The following is a 16999-nucleotide window of genomic DNA, read 5'->3' as shown; positions in this document are numbered from 1 at the left end:
CAATAAATGTTAGTTTACAAGAAGTCATTGATACACTAACATTTGATTCATACCTGCTGATAACAAATAAATCCTGGGATATACAAAAGTGAATGTGTTCCATGCATCTGATTTGTATTCAGTTCAGCTTTTGTAACTGTGTTTACCTTAGTTTATGTTGTTACTGTTGCCATCATTTTACTGAATCAATTAAATATTTTGCCAGAAAGGTCAAACTTTAGGAATACAGAGCAGTTCTTATCATGCCATAACCATAGCCGTGGAGGCAATGCAAACTAAAATATAAAATATAATATTGGTGACAAAAAACAAACAGAGCAATCATTGCAATTGTTATATTCTAATTCCTCTGATATTATAGGTGTTAATTACCTATTTATTCATGAGTAATGGGTTGTTTTTGGATGCAAAATAGAAGATCAAGGGGCATAAGTATACTACAGTATCTCTATAATTTTAGGTTAATATAATTAACATGCCAATGTTAAGGCCGGGTCAAAAGAGACACGGGCAATACAGTGAATAATTTGAAAGGTATGTATTGATTAAATAAATAACAATGGATCTTGACAGAAGTTTTACCGCAATGGGTATAACAAATATAATCCAAATATTAATTGGGTAATAATATATAATAGAGATTTCACTGAGCTTCAAGTTTTCAACTATCGCTAGCGTTAACTACTGGTTACCTGACAACGAAGTACTGTCTAATTTACCGGCAATTAAATGGTGAACACAAGCAGAAATTAAATGGTTAACACTAGATTAAACAGATAATGACAAAGTGTAACTTAAAGTACTGTAGTGGGTAACTTCAAAGCATATAAAACATTGTTTATGGAGGTTTCATTGAGCGATGCTGACAATTAACTAGCGGCAACCAGCAGTAATATGGCCTGGTCCGTACGGTTATTGCCAAGGTTTAAAAAGTTATAAATAACATAAGATAACATGTTTAATAAAATAATTGTTGCCGAAGTATGTAGCGGGTAAAGTAAGAACATATACAAAAATATACTTTAATGAAGACAGATAAAAACAAGAAACCTCATGTCAACCCAAGTTTGTGCTAGCAATAAACCAGCAAGTCAACGATGAAGTCAGTGTAAAAAAAGTCACTGGACAACAAGGGATACTGTTATGCCGTAGTAAAAGACAAATTGCACAATATAAACACAAAGTGTGAATATAAAGTGCTTATTTACTGCACGCTAACAGTCTTTGGCTGCTGTTTGTCTACGCTCGATGGGAATTTGCATACTGACATGTGATTGGAAGTCTACAGTCGTACTGTCCAATAGAGTTTGGAGTAACGTGTCCGACTGTAGATGTTTGTCAAATCAGAAAGCTTAACTTTCCACAGTCACTGTAGACTCCAGATGTCCTTGTGATTGGAAGTCTACAGTATCTGACCGTAGACATTTGTCAAATCAGAATGCTTAACTTTCTAAAGTCCCCGTAGACAATGCACTATCAAGGTCTGATGAAACTCCCCAAATCTGGCAGCGAGGTAAGAAGTAGGCTACTTGGGCTAGCGGAGCTGCATCTTGCCACCAATTGATGCAACTCACAGGTAATAGCTAAATGTTTGGATTATATTGATGTGAATGGTTATTTTGAATAGTTTAATGCTACGATCCATGTTTGAGTTACAGCTTATGGGACTGTTAGATGAATCAAGATGTATTGTTTTCTACAAGGCATGTTGCATACAGCATACTTGTGACTGTTTATTTTTTATAATACGTTTTTTGTTTATGCCTCTCTATTTGACTTTAGTTCATGTTCTATTATATATGAATATCTTCATGATAAAGTCTGCATTTAAAAAACAAAAAAGTCTAACTATCTGATGTTTTCAATAGCTTCCATATGATGTGACCAAAATAATCCAAATTAAAGCAGATTCATTTGATGTAACAGTACATGGAAGGAATGGGAACAAATTGAAACTTCCCACTACTGAATTTGAATAAATCATATGAAATGGAAGGTGGGTTAAAAATCCGGGGTAGTAATACAATGCTGTATTGATGTGTAGTCACTGGGTCACATGCTATGGTCACATGACATGAAAGCTATTGAAACTGAAATTATCTTTAATTAAAATGTTTGAAAAACGTTCTTATTATTTTTTCACTGATATGGACAAGTGGGCTCAGAAATATTGAAAATAAGATGGTTAAGTCCCGCTTATATTCTTCAGGGTCATCAAAAAAATATGTATGATGTTTGACATTTCAGAAGGCTAACAAATGAGTTTTTTTAATCAGAAAAGAAATGCATTCTTTACAAAGCCAACACTGTAAAGCATTTTTACTTCACATTATTGTAACAAAAAAGAGCAATTGCTCCATTTCCGTCTGCAGTTAAAACATTGCAAACCATGTTCATTTGGAGACAAAAACTGTCTTACAGCCCCAAGTCCAAGAAGCTAGACTGCTTTGAAAAGTTGAGTGTTATTGCTGCTTGAAAGGGAATGAATTTTGGTCCATTAACTCGCCGACTCTCTCCTGCAGGGTCTTCACCACCTCTTCTAGGATGAACAAGTGTGTGTCGTCAAGGTCCTTGAGGATGAACTTCTTTCCCAGGGCCATTTTTTCATCCAGGAACAGGAGGAATTGTTTCATGGCAGGATCACTGGTCCGGCGAGCAGGATGGGAGCAAGGGGAAGATTTTGTAAGTCAATATACCCTTTACAAATGTCAAAAAAGAACATGCAGATTGCAGACATGGTTTTCTGTTTGTGTAGATCAGAATTACTTTGTCAAGATGCAAATGAAATGTCTCTGGACAGATTTACTTACCATTCAACAAGGACACCTTTGTGTACGTTGACCATGTTGACAGGTGCAGAGGAATAAGCAGTCGATGCTAAATAAAACGCTCGAAACCTGTAACACAAAAATATTTTAATTTGCGACCGTAAACAAGAGAGGCTAACGAGAGTAATGGGTAAACTCAAGACAGTTTGTCAGTTTGTCAGTCGATAAATATGAACGAACAATATAAAAAAAGGTGTCATGTCCAGGTCTGACTTGTCAAATGAAAATAGTAACTTTAACATAAGATGCCGTTAACTTAGAGGGGGAAAAGATTAGGTAACGTTGGTGCCTCAAGCACAAATGCTAACGTTAGCTTTAGGCTTTAACCTGGTTAGTTTGTTAACTTTTTTAGTCCTGCAACAAATATTAAGCAGAACAAACTATGGTTAAACCTTAAGATACATAGTAAAATGTAGGCAAAGGAGTTGAAAAGGACGAGGGACTCAAACCAACCTGAGAGCTGTGTCTGTTGTCTATGCTAATGTCTCATAGCATTGTAGATGTACGGTCTGCACCGAGGAACAATATTCTGCGATGCAAAAAACGCGAAGGCGGAAGAAATGGCAATAGTATCGCAAGTTAATTCAAGTCATGAAAGGAATATTGCGATTTTATTTTAGGTTCTAAAACTACAATATACAAATATTCCACTTAAAGTAAAAGTACTGCATTCAAATGTGTAAGTGACCTTACATTAGTATTGTCTGTAAGATCTAATAACAGTAAAAGTTCTACTGAAAACTAAAATGAATTTGATTTAATAATAAATCAAAGCCCATATTACCATAAAGCAGTCGTGCCTAGAGACTCACAACTTTTCCCTTAGTAGTTGAAAGATAGAAGAATAGACAAAGTCCAACTTGATACATTTATTCATAGTCAGCATTGCTTGTGGCAATTTGGACAACAAACAACATGGAGATTGAAAACCAATTGCCTGATTAGCCCTGTACAAATGAATAAAGCAACCTGAAATTATAACAACAGGTACATTTTAGGTAAATTTCAGGAAGGAACATGTTTTGGCCAACAATATGACACGCATACTTGAATAAGAGTTAAATAAAACAATTTAAAAAATAGAATCTAATACCACTTGTCAAAAATACTGAGTGGCATGAGTGGCAAAGACAAGTCAGTGCATCTTAATGTACATTTTGAATGACCATAATGTGCCATATGTCAAACTGGTAAGTAAAAGTGCCATACAAATAAAATATATTATACATTTGAATGATTTGAAACTCGTAAATAGGATCTTTCAAAAATGTCAATGATTTAAAAAATACTCTATGTGAGAGAGACCAATCTAAAAGGATGACTAGAAAACTAAATAGCACCCAATATTTCACAACTGACTACTCTTTACAATTTGATGTGTAAGTTATAATGAATTTCACTATTTATACTATGATCACATTAGTGGTTGTTTATGTAAATGTACAACAAGGAAAGGCAGTTATGTTTCCATTTGGTTTAGAGGGGATGGGTGTCTGGCTCTACCCCATTTCAAGTAAAAAGTGTATCGGTGTGTTTATGTTCATATATTTTAGTCAGTGGCTGATGTAGCTCTGCAGAGCTTCCAGGATGAACTGGAGGCTGCGCTTGTACAGAAATGAGTCCTTCTTCTCTGGCTTGCAGATGTTGAGATGATCTACGTCCACCTCGATGAGCTCCCCGATGCCGAGATCTGAAACCAAACCAGAGCCTGATCAAGGTATGTGCTAAAATAACAATATTACATCCTTATTGTTTTCAAGATCTATGCATTCATATTTAGGCAGTGGTGTAGTGGGCGTTGGACGCGGGGGCACGCCGTACCCCCACTTATTTGAAGCATGATTTCTTTTTTTAATAGTCTAATACATCTAAAATCATTGCCAGTGTTATCAGTTGCAAGTGTGTGTTTGTTGTAATAATGACGAAAACATAATAGGCAGATTTCACAGTAATTATAATAAAAACGTAGCTCAAGCATTTATGCAACTTGATTTGAAGCGCGTGTGTGTGAGGGGCAGAACCGTGTGTGTAGGGTGACCAGGTGTCCCGCACTGTGCAGGACTGCAAACACAGCATTTTTAGTATTTGTCCCGAGTCCCACACATTGAGACTATGTCCCGCATTTGAGTGATAGTCGCGCAGAAAAGCCGGATCAGTTCACTGACAGCCGGCACCGCCCTTTATTATTATATTGTCTAAACGGCATCATGTAAGTTGCGCTGACAGGCAACACAGAGGTCTCCCCCCCCCCGTTGACAGTCCACGAGCGCGTCCATAGTGTCTCCCGTCCACCCAGTAAGAAAATCCCCACTACACCACTGTATTTAGGCTATATCGTTTGTGACAGGATTGCACTACAAAATCTCATTGTATATTTTGTGTATAATGACAATTAAGGCCTTCTATTCTATTCTACATCAAAACTACATTTCCCATGTTCATTAATGTTACATACTTGCTGACTGTGTTGGCACCACTAGGATCTTGATCATTGGACCGATGTTGGTTGGCAGCGTCTCTGCAAAGCTCAGCACCTTAAATTCCTTTTCTTTTGCCATATCCAGGAAGTTCTCATTCAGATTGCGCAGTGCTGGTGAGTCTTGAAAACACATAGAAAATGAAAATAATTATTTAAACATTTCTATGAAACATTTACAGTCTTGTACCTCAGAATGTATTTGTTTAACTTACCTTTACAAAGTTCTCTGACTTCTACAGAGGGAAAGAGGAGATATCTGACATTGACCGAGTACTCTGCCATAAAGGTGCCGTGGTGAGGAACACTATAGAACATAATGCCCTTGGTGTTGTTTAACAGTGCCTGCATTTCTGGGTCCTCAGAGGCATCCAGCAGCATTTTCTTCACAAGCAATCCTATTGGATGAGAGGATACAGACAGACAGTAAGCACAACCTTTAAATCAGCCAATTGCAAGGTGTGTGAAATATTAAAATCCACTTACTATTTCATACATTTATGTTTTTTTAAAACTTCTAAGTAAACACTTATACATTTGTTGTCATGTGTATTTTGAAAATGATTACTTTTCTTTTAAATAAATAGACTGAGACAATGTTTGGATAACACAAGGCAAATCTAAATTCTCCAAATAGTATAATACTCAATATTAATGTAGCCTAATCTTGATCTGCTACTGTGCAGAGATTTGATTTACACAGACTGACTAGGCCTGCAATACACAGAAGCTGCACAGCATTCGTATGTTCTTCTGGAATTCAAATTCCAATGTCTATAAATAAAGCTTCAAACTATTCAGTACAGCCCTAGTTTGAGCTATTTGTGCCAAATTCTGACATGTTTGTGGAAGGAAAGTTCTGACAGACTACCTCCCATACTGTGGGCTACCCAGACCACAGGTCTCTCTCCGACTCCAGCCAGCTTTAACTTCTTTAGCAGCTCTCGACTTCTGTAGGCCAAGGACTTTCTGGAAAAGTTAATGAATCGCACAATGAATACTGGAGAAGTCAGGATAATAAAACATTTAATTTCAATAAAAAAAATCTTAAATATACGTCATGTTGGATGACTTTTGCAAAAATATGAAAGTCATTATTATTGATAAATAAGTTTCACAGCCCCTAATATGTTATGGAAACATGAAGAAACTACATATTCCTCACCTCTGATTCTCAACAGGACACTTGGCCATCCAGTCACTGAGGTGACTGTCATACTCCACTGATAGCACTCTCAGATTGGGACAGTCAGCAGCCAACCATGACTGTCAATAAAAAAGGACAAAACAAAGATTTGGGTGATGATTCATTTTCTCAAGATGAAGTCAAATCTTCGTTAGACCTCACATTGAATTGAGCAAACACTACTAAGTCTCCCCAATCGCAACATAGGCCAATCCATGGTTGTAACAAAGATGTATTTTTTATCGTAGGAGGGAGAACCTGGAAAGAGACTTAATGTTGATCCATATGTGGATTTTTCACCTTCGGCCAGCACTCAGTGTAGTCATCCTTGCTTTCTGTCTCTTCCTCTAACCCATTACGGTCCTTTTGCCTCCAAGTCTTAAAAGCTGCCCCGAGAATCCCATGGATGAAGAGCACGTCAGCTTTGATTGGCTGGCTGGAAATGAACACATTGTTAGAGACAACTGTTGGTTTAAATAGTAAATCAAATGAAACGTATACTTTATAAACAATTATGTGGCAATAGAAATAAGTGTTTACCTACTTGTCACGTGTTTGTGGGTGGAGGATATAGATGCCGTCTTGGTATTTCTCTTTCACCTTCTCCCTATCCAGGTTGGCGAGAGCGCGAGCTGCATGAGACGCCTGCATGACATGAGGAGACTGCATCATCTCAGCCAGCACAGATATCCAGCCTGAGGTATGGATACAGGTAAGGAAGAAAAAAAGAAAATATTGGATTTATTTCTATACAGAAGAAAAACATACATACAAGTCTTAACAATACGTATATTGTAAAGCAATTTGATACATGTTGAATGATGATCCTAGTGATAACATATTATGTAATCCATAGATGAAATAGGAACATTTCCTCCAAAGATCATCCTATAATAATCAGATGAGTGTCCGACTTACCAGACTGGGAAATGGCCTGGTAAGCACTTTCATTGAGCGCCAAATTTCCTATGATTCGAACAATGTTCCTCTGGATCTTCAGGGAGTCTTTACGAAGCTGATAAACCCTCTGGAGGAGCTGCAGACCCCCGTTGGAAACTATGTGTTCACAGTGGCTCTCTACCTGCAGGCAGGATGTGTTTCAGTAAGTTCCGGACATTTTGTTATGATTACCGTAATTTTCGGACTATAAGCCGCAGCAGCTAAATTGAATGATGTGTACATATATAAGCCGCACTGGACTATAAGCCGCAGGTGTTTTAATGTTTAATTACCATATGTAAGGGTTCGTGCACAGAGGGGATTGTCGGGAAAGAGATGGCTGTTTGAGGAAGCTACCATTTATTAACATTTCAACAAACAAGTTGCATATTTGCATAACGTATTCAAGTGTTACCATTTAGTGCAATAGTAGCTACAGAACATGTACTGTGCTGTGTAAACTGTACTGTATCAGATAGCGTTTCAGACACACAAACTTTTCAACTTTCAAACTTAAACGGTGCGCTCCCAGCGCACGTACCGGCAGTGATCTACAGCAGTGGTTTTCAACCAGTGGTACGGGGACAAACTGTCTCGCTCTCGTAATGTCTGTCTGTCTTGCTCTCGTTCTGTCTCTCGTACCACTCTCGGTTCCACTTTTACTTTTGCGCGCTACCTGTCTCACTCTTTTCCGGCCTCCAGCTTTTCCTGCTGGAACCCGCCGCTTAAAGGTGGGGGGCGCGGACCGGCCATAGAGCCCATAGAGTTAAAGGTGGTGGACTGTAACCTGTAAAATCCATAGATTTAGGAGGTCCCCTAGTGGCCGTTAGCTGTAAAAATCCATAGATTAGCCACACCGTTATATAAGCCGCAGCGTCGAAAAATGGGAAAAAAGGCGCGGCTTATAGTCCGAAAATTACGGTAGTATGTAATTATAACAAATGTATTGGCTTTAAAAACCACAAGCTGCCATCTAATTCTATTACATTTAAAAGAAGAAACATATCTCTATTGTCAATATATCTAAACCCTCTGCACCTGAAAATAAACCAATGTCAGTATATAAATATATGATTCAGTTCAACCCACCTGGCCAACAAGATGTGCTATTGAATGCACTTCTGTGTTGCGTTTAACTGATTGTTACTATGATCAGTTCCATTAAAGGAACCAGAAAACTTCCACCAAGACTAGATCAAATGGTTTATGTGTAATGGCCATCATTACCTTTGAGTGCTGTACCAGTGCCTGTAGGCAAAAGGATTCCACCTTCTCAGAGGGAACGGAGGTGAGGCTCTGTGCGTAAGGCAGTCCATTCCCTCCAAAACACCACAGACCGCCCTGCAACGTAGGAGAGCAAGTGTTAGAAAGAGGCTGGGAAAATAATATGAAGCCTTTTTGGACAAACAATTTATTTTCCTGCCAGTTTGAGTTCTAGATAAGTCTGAAAAAGGCAGTATATAGAGTGCATGTGAGAGTTAACATTTCCGTCACAATTACCCGTTGTGCTGCCAGGGACTGGGTGCTCTCTCTGAGGGCCAGGGATGTGAAGTACTGAACACATTTATCCACCTCAGACTGAGGCAGGGACGCCAGCAGCTGTCTCAGTCCGTCCTCTGCCGACAAATTCTGTGAAGAAGTCAACACACCATAGCTTTCATCTTATATTAATCTGTGATTTGAAGCTAAGGTAACCAAACTGCATTGAAAGAAAAACACTTTAATGAAAAAAAAGAGATTTTGTAAAGTTTCTATTTTTTCTAACTACATCTTACTTTAGTCTTTTCTTAAACAATATTGCAGTCAGTCAGTTAATGTCCATTCAAGTCAGTGTCATTGTTGTGTCTTAGTCATGAAAAAAAAAGGTAATTGACAAACATATTGTATCATAGTTTTAATTAATGAAATGAACAATGTCCGTATTACAGATATTGAAGGATTCTAAACTTTAGATTATTTATCAGAGCTACTTACGTTCTCCAGTTCAGGCAGTGCAGGTGAACGCAGGAAGAATCGAAGGTCCACCTTAGGGGTCCGGGCCAAACCCACTGCTGTCCGTTGGTCTATAATCTGGGCTGCTGTCTGGTACTGGTAGTCTGCGTTTTGAATAACAGTTCACTTCACTTGTTGTATACACGGTAAACCTGGAGTGATATGCAACAGTTTTAGAGTATTTTACCCTGCCAGTGGTGATTCTCTGCCAGCTCCTGAACAGCCTGCACTCTGATGGCTTTATTGGGTGACATTGTCCTCTTCAGTAAGGCCCATAATGCCACCTCATGGGGGTCTGCATCTACATGGCTGAAGTGCTCTAAGATATACAGATAGAGAGCACAGTGACAGGCTCAACATTTACACAACAAAATGATCACACCAAGGCACTACTCATATTTCTAAAGGCACGGTGAAATCTACTATGACCAACTACCAGTATCTAGTGTACTACTGCTAGGATGTTACAAACCTTGTGGAGTCAAAACTTGTGTCATCAACGTGGCCGCTTTTTATTTTTAAAAAGTCAAATGTTAATTTATGATATGTCTTACTGGAAAAGAAGGTCACATGTTTCAAAAATCTAAAAATGTATCATTAAAAGTCATAAGTGAGAGGAAATATAAAGTCAGTAAAACAACCATTCATGTATGTTACAGCTGATTGCACAATATGCATGGCCTGTGAGACATTCAAAACAGGATGTTCATGTACAAGGCAGGTGTTTCCTTTAGTCTTAACGTCAACACTCCACATAAAAATTAGAGTACAACTGTAGTTTCATGAGAATAAATATTTGGTTTCCACTTGCAGCTACATCTGCTTTACAATCTTAGAAATGTTTTGGGAAATACTTTGGTCTTAAACTTTTGCACTTTAAATAAAATGTCAGGTGATCTGGATCAGTATAACAACTTTTTATTTCTTACCGTCTAGTGATTGCAGCAAAACCCTCGAGGATAATTCCAGAAACCGCCTTGCTGCTTTGTGAAGTTCCCTCCTTGCTTTGTGTGTGAGCCCTGAACACAGTGTAAAACATGACTACAATGAACTAGAAAATCTAAATTGCATTTCTATCAAAACAGAAAGGAATAAAGATTGCTAGTTGGTATCTGAGTATTGGTTTGTAGGTGATTGTTTTCACCAAATGAGAGAACCTTGAACTGTGGGAGTGAGATCAGTTAACACCCGAATATTTAGGAAGGAAAGATTATATGGAGGGGAAGGACGGAATCACAGGAAGTAATGATAACAGACGTCACTGGACACCTGGACATGGCAAACTCAGTGGGACTTTGTGCTGAGGCAAACATAAATAAAGCCTAAAAAAAATCTAATCCAAACCAAAATGTTAAATGGTCAAATTATTATTTGCAGGTTTATAAGGCGTTTATAAAAAAGGGACATCATTTCCAGCTTAGCCATAAAGTCTGGGTGGATGATTTTCAGTACCTGCAGTAAGGTTGTCCTTCTCATCTGAAGGAGTGGCTCTCAGATAGATGTAAGACTTGTACTTTTCCTGAAGAATTGCACTAGTATCAATGGTCACAGCCTTGTCCAAGGCCACCACTTCATAAGTGATAAAAAGACAGCCCCTGTAGAAAGTTAATGGATAAGCTGTGGTTGAAAGTTCTTTTCACACAAGTTTGCAATTGATTACAAAGATTGAAACATGTTTGCAAATATTTTAACTTACCCAGAGACAACTGCAGCAGTTACTTTAGCAAACTTTCCTATAGGTCAGCAAAAAATGAAGAAGATTAACCTTTATTGATATACATTAGATACATGTTTCAAACTGTACTCACAAACGCATACAGGTTAAATCCATGTAGTTAGATATGTGAGTTTGCTAACAATAATCGGTATACACGTATGAGAATTGTGTGCCATCATAACGTACTTAAATCTTTCCACAGAGGCACTTTCCTTACTCCAGGCGACCCAGCTGTGCTCAGTCTCCGACAGCGGATCAAACGGAGAGCAGCTGCAGACATCCTCCGCCTGCATGTCACCAAGTGTGTTGGGGATAAATGAATAAAACCGTAGGAATCTCAGGCAAGAAACGAATACAGCTGTGCATAGCACGGTCATGCGTGACACCTGATAATGCCAAGTGGTAAATGTAACGCCAATCAAATCCGTCACAAGTTCTCTAGCTAACGTTAGCTAACTTAGCTGCAGTTTAGAAGCACCTCCTCAGCTGTCTTTCAGTCTCAGCTAATTTTCCAGCTGTATGTTACCCTAAAGTTAAACTAAGATATGAGACACTCGTTGGCATAAAAAAACGTAACTGTTACAAAGGCTCAAGCTAAATTAACAGTTAGCTAACACTAACCTGCACTAAGAACTAGCTTCAAAGCTAACGTTTCGCTTTAATAGCTTCCGCGCCAGCTAACTGTGAGCTACCCAGCTGGGGGGGTTGGTAAACCGGTTCGTGCGGGGTTTATTTTCCTTGTTGAAATGTGACATTACCTTATTTATCGACTGCTTTCAATGCACTATCGTGATGTTCTCTGCAGCGCCCGGTGTTCATAAACACCTAGGAAAGTTGTCTCACAAATAATACGTCATCCACAGCAACTAACCCTAACGCGATCAGGTACAACGAAAATAAGTGTTTATTGTAACATTTAACACTAAACGTTTGCAGTGCAGTGAGGGTTCATTTGTGTTTTTGTTATGATATTTGTTCAAAATACAATAAAATATCGGACAATATGTTTTGCTGTCGACAGGAGAGGAACAGGTCAGGTGTATGAAACGTTTTGCTAAAAGTCGCCAGGTAACAATGACTATTTATTTAACTATAACACTGGTCTTCCTTTTAAGGACAAAACAACAATCATTTACTGGTTTGTGCATCGACATGCAGTAACAGTGCCATTTAAGTGCAAGAAAAACAAAGGCGAACTTTGTTGTTGTGGAGTGTGGATGATGAGTTTCAAGTATCAGTCTGAGGATAAAATCATGTCTGTTGTCTAGTGGTAAGACAGACATTACTACTATTTCTCTTAATACATGGCAGGAAGGTGGATATGCTTCGGGATCTTTACAGGCACATCTTCTCCCCAATATCACTCATGCCCAGTAGACAGGTAACAATGATGTTAAGTCAGTTTTAATTACCTATGTCCTGTGCAAAACTTTTATTGTGATAGTCGAGATGGATATAAAATGAATCTGCCTTCTTAATGTGGTGGACCTCATACCTATACTAATTTAAGAACACATATGCAGTCTAATACAATAGTCATGAAACAAATACAAACTATTTTCAAAGTTTATAATGTTCAGAGAAAGACATGTTGATGTTGGTGATACCGACTGCCAAGAGGCTGTAACATTTTTCTGGCACGGTCAACGAAAATCAAACTTCAAAACTATACAACTTAATACTTTTATTTGTAATACTTTATTGTGGTGCAGTATTTTCACGACATTATTTCCATATCTTGTGTTCCCTTATGCAAGTTAAGGGCAGTGCTTTGTTTGTATTTGCAAACCACAGTTTTTGCATAAAAAACTCATCATACTTTTTGATTCTAGCATTTATTTAATTAATTTATGAGCAAAGTTCAGTAAAGTAATTTCTAATATAAAACACAAAACTTTTGACACCTAATGCCCAACCTCTATGTATCTCTCTCCAGCTCACACATACTGTTCCTGCAGACACACTTAATTACTTTGAATGCCACACAATCCCATAAACCAAAAGTCAATAAAAAACATGTGTGAGACAGCAATAAAAACATTAAACATCAGAGTTTAAAATTGTCTCCACCAGGTTTTACATACGTTCATGACTCAACGTATTAAATACAAGTGAACACACAAACATTTACTTTCTTTTGGGATACACATACACAATCATCATTTCTTTTTTGCAGTGACAAAGAAGAAGTCTTCCCCTGCGTCGTACTTGCCTAATGACCAGTACGTTTTTGTATTTTTATATATTTGTCGGTTTTTGCCTTGTCTAAAACAAACAAAGATTCTGTTTAGGTATACACGAGTGTCAATCACCACTGAATACAGACTGCATTTTTTTTACGATTAATAATTTTTGTTCATTAGCAACCATTGTAACTCTGCTGAGAGTGAAGATAAGATAAGATGGACCTTTATTTATCCCCGTGGGGAAATTCCGGAGTTAAAGCAGCAACAGTGAGGGTGAAATAGAGGACAGTACAGAATCACACAAGGTAAAAAAAACAACTGTCTGTTATTTTATGATAGAAGTATGCCTAATCAATACCAGATATATATTAACAAACTAAAATACACACAGAACCTTTTGTAATTTAAACAACGTTGATGTCCTTGTTGGCTCCACTCTGCATCATCTTGTCATATAAATCATCCTCATCATCATCATCATCATCATCATCATCATCATCAATACATGCTCAGTCTGAAATCATTTGTAAATCCATTTCCCACTCTGGGCTCATTTAGTAAAGAGTCATCTGGGTGCACTTACTCCTTCAGGTGCATGTTTCCTGATATGCTCTAATAATGCTCTCATAGGCTGGAGGTGGGGTCTGTGTAGCATTAAAACCCCTCAGGCCATTGTTCCCCCAAAATGACTCGGGTCTGGGTGGAGTGGCAGCCGGCTGAGCTGCTGTTTGAGCTGATCCAGTGGACATGGTCAGAGTTGGTGTACGAGGCAGCGTGGTCTGGCTCCCTTCTTCTGCCTCCCTTGCGATTTGGCTGCACTGCAGGAGAGGGTGGAAGGTAGAGGCCCTGAAGCTAGATTTGTGCCCCAGTGGGTCGAGGTGGTCCGGGGAGGAAGTCTGGCGGTGGAAGCTGAAAGCAGCACTGACCAAACTGTTGTTGCTGCGCCGGTCGTAGCTGCTGTTGCGGTTAAAACCTGGACGGCTACGGGAAGACGTGCGTGATTGTCGAGGAGTGCGGCGGGTGATGCTGGCTGAGCCGGCTCTGCGTCGGGACATCCAGGTCAAAATCACATAAACCAAGGCCCCCAAGACCAGGCCCACAGCAATGGACACACAGAAAGCTATGATCAGAGGGACTGTGAAGAGAGAAACACATGTCAAAAAGGACATTTTAGGATCTATGCTTCAGTATAAAACTTAATTTCCTTTTTCATTTCCTCTACCCAACCAACTTATACACTCTTCAGGTTCACTTTTGGGGACAAGAGCTTAATAATAGCTATGCAATATATCAAAATGCACTGAATCGGTAATAACAGTCTTTTTTATAATCCCCTCGGAATGGAAGGAATCTTAACTAGAATCTATGCGTTTACCAAGATTACAAAAAGCATCTGTTTGTTTAAAAATGGAGGATTGCCAACAGTGTCTTGCAAGATGGTGCCCCCTTGACTAAATGACAGGCTTTCCTCCTTTATGTTTACCAGAGCACCGGAAAACAAACCAGTTGCATTTCATTGCAACAAAAAAAGGGCAGATTTTTTTGTTCATTGCTTCTCTGCCTTAGAAGCAGTCGTACCAACATAAGCGTGCTTGAGAGAAGAGAGAGAATGCAGCAGCTAAGAAATATCCTTTGGATCGCTGCCAGAAAAAACAAATCGATTTCCTCTGAATACAGTTAAGCATTAAAAAGCTGAACCCGCTTTGCTACCATTCCATATTTCCACAGTAGTTTTTTTCTCTAACTTTTGGAAAAGGGGAAGGAGACACTGGTGAAAAGTCATCTGGAAATGACATTTCGGGGGAAAAGCACTGAAAAAACATGTCGGAAGGACCTTATAGATTTAGAGTGAGTTGAAAAAAAGTTTCAATTAAGTGATCTTCAAAGGAAATCAGGCCCACATATTGAATCTATTTCAGAAGTAATTAAAGCTTGGAATTCCCGAGAGAACAACAATGCCAATTATGCAGACCACATCAGAAAGACCAGCCTAAAGAGAAGGGAAGTTAGAAACAACTCACAGGCATCAAAGGACTGAAGTATTTCCAGAAAGAGATTTGTGTTGTTCTCAGCCATGACTTCGAGAAGAAAAAGAGAGACTGGTTCTCAATTCAGTCCGTCTTTTACTCTCCCTCTTCCTCTGTCAATTCCTGCCTGTCTCTCGAACTTCTGATGGGTATTCCCGTCTTTCTGGCTCCCCTCTTTCCTGTTCTCTAACTTTCTCCCTCTCTCGTACTTCGCTCACTTTCTCTGTCAGTATGTCTGTCTCCCTCAGAGGGAGACTCAGCCCAGAGGCACACAGGACTGGTGGCTAACCCTGGCAGTCGTCTTGTTTATGGAAGCGGAAAACGACACTGTCACATTTCCTGCTTTTCTGCTTGAAATTAGCAACAGGAGTGGCTTATCTATCCAGGGCAGAGATCCTGGAGGTGGGGAGACGGGGTGTTGCTATAATCACTTCCTCTCCCATCATTTCCTTCAGGTTGATTAATGTAGAAGGGTAGCAGCCCAGTGCCATTAGACTAATAGTACTTCAGCTTTCACCATAGGAAACTAAGTCCACCACAATCCCCAATATTTTTGTTTCTTTCAGAAATGATAAATATTTCGCTCTAATATTTTTTCCTTCCACCACAGAGACCACAGGCGACAGTTTGGCAGTAACAGGCCTGCAACCACAGCTGGATTTGATGGTGGCAATACTGTAAGTGCTTTTAAAACTGAGTTGTAATTATGCAAAAAATGACACTACTGCCTGCCCGTTCTGATTTCCAGCGTCTTTGTTATGAAGCTCAGTCTTTCCATACTGTCTGCCAGGTCAGCGGTGCCTGCATTGGACGTCTGGTCTTTTCCCAGTGCAAGAGATCCAGTAAAAACATTGTAGTTTGATAAGACAGAAAAGCTTATGTTACAAATTCTTGATCCCACAGTCAGCATTGTTTTAATCCCCTCTGAACTAAATCCGCAAAGTCATCAGTACAGTCAGAGGGAAGGATGCAAGCAGTCATATTGGTTTGAATTTAATGTACACCAGCCCCACTTTTCCATCAGCTTTGAGTTTGCTTCCCATAGGTGATAAATAATCAATTATTTACTGGAAACCTTAATTTTGTCCAGTAAGATGAATAATTCTTAGATGTTGAGACACATTTTGTGAGTTCCTGATGAGTCAAGTAAAAGTTCATTATAGGCCAATATAACAAAGCATGCCTCAAAGGGCTAAACATATAATAAAAACAGCATTAAGCAAAGTTAGCAAAACACAGTAAAAGTTATGCAAAGTGCGTACAATTTTGATTAAGAAGTTGACATTTGTCAGCCTTTTCATTGGCCAAAGGAGAGAGAGAGAGAGAATGCCCGACCAACTCTTGAACTTCCTTTAATTGTTGACTGTTGTAAAAACCTGTCCTAAATAAAAACACCCATAACACTGAATGGTATTTGTAGCCATTGTGTTCTGAGAGGTATGTGTTGGTGGGAGAGACATTCTTTGAGCTTTATAGCTTAAGTTCACGACCTTATCAAAATGTCATTGGCCAGAATGGAGGGGAAATTACAGTGGGCAGCCCTAAAATGTACTTTCTGTTAGGGTTTCAAGCAGCAACACAATAGGCAGTGACAAAGTATTTACTATATTATTGCAGTGTTTAAAATCAAACAGAAAAATAATGAGGT

General features: G+C 38.9%; 3 protein-coding genes across 3 annotated transcripts; all 3 read right to left on the bottom strand.

Moving 5' to 3' along the window:
* Positions 1 to 2214: 2214 nt before the first annotated feature.
* Positions 2215 to 3368, bottom strand: gtf2h5 (general transcription factor IIH, polypeptide 5). The gene is made up of 3 exons (XM_010790798.1): positions 3282 to 3368; positions 2811 to 2897; positions 2215 to 2643 (listed from the first exon to the last, which is right to left on the bottom strand). The coding sequence occupies exons 2-3, from the start codon at positions 2843 to 2845 to the stop codon at positions 2463 to 2465; spliced, it is 216 nt and encodes a 71-aa protein (XP_010789100.1). The 5' UTR covers positions 2846 to 2897; positions 3282 to 3368; the 3' UTR covers positions 2215 to 2462.
* A 314-nt stretch (positions 3369 to 3682) lies between these two features.
* On the bottom strand, positions 3683 to 11983 carry serac1 (serine active site containing 1). The gene is made up of 17 exons (XM_010790797.1): positions 11897 to 11983; positions 11325 to 11425; positions 11118 to 11154; positions 10874 to 11016; positions 10351 to 10440; positions 9609 to 9740; positions 9404 to 9525; positions 8930 to 9058; positions 8657 to 8770; positions 7409 to 7571; positions 7035 to 7185; positions 6791 to 6926; positions 6470 to 6570; positions 6176 to 6273; positions 5520 to 5702; positions 5284 to 5427; positions 3683 to 4518 (listed from the first exon to the last, which is right to left on the bottom strand). Exons 2-17 carry the CDS (start codon positions 11416 to 11418, stop codon positions 4382 to 4384), a joined length of 1974 nt encoding a protein of 657 aa, XP_010789099.1. The 5' UTR covers positions 11419 to 11425; positions 11897 to 11983; the 3' UTR covers positions 3683 to 4381.
* Positions 11984 to 12616: 633 nt separating this feature from the next.
* Positions 12617 to 15667, bottom strand: myct1a (myc target 1a). The gene is made up of 2 exons (XM_010790796.1): positions 15346 to 15667; positions 12617 to 14459 (listed from the first exon to the last, which is right to left on the bottom strand). Exons 1-2 carry the CDS (start codon positions 15398 to 15400, stop codon positions 13912 to 13914), a joined length of 603 nt encoding a protein of 200 aa, XP_010789098.1. The 5' UTR covers positions 15401 to 15667; the 3' UTR covers positions 12617 to 13911.
* Positions 15668 to 16999: the final 1332 nt, after the last annotated feature.

Source organism: Notothenia coriiceps, unplaced genomic scaffold (assembly GCF_000735185.1).
Source record: "Notothenia coriiceps isolate Sejong01 unplaced genomic scaffold, NC01 NC01_scaffold00034565, whole genome shotgun sequence".
In the NCBI taxonomy this organism is placed as follows: domain Eukaryota; kingdom Metazoa; phylum Chordata; class Actinopteri; order Perciformes; family Nototheniidae; genus Notothenia; species Notothenia coriiceps.
The sequence above is the reverse complement of the archived record's forward strand: the minus strand, read 5'-3'. Positions and strand labels throughout refer to the sequence as shown.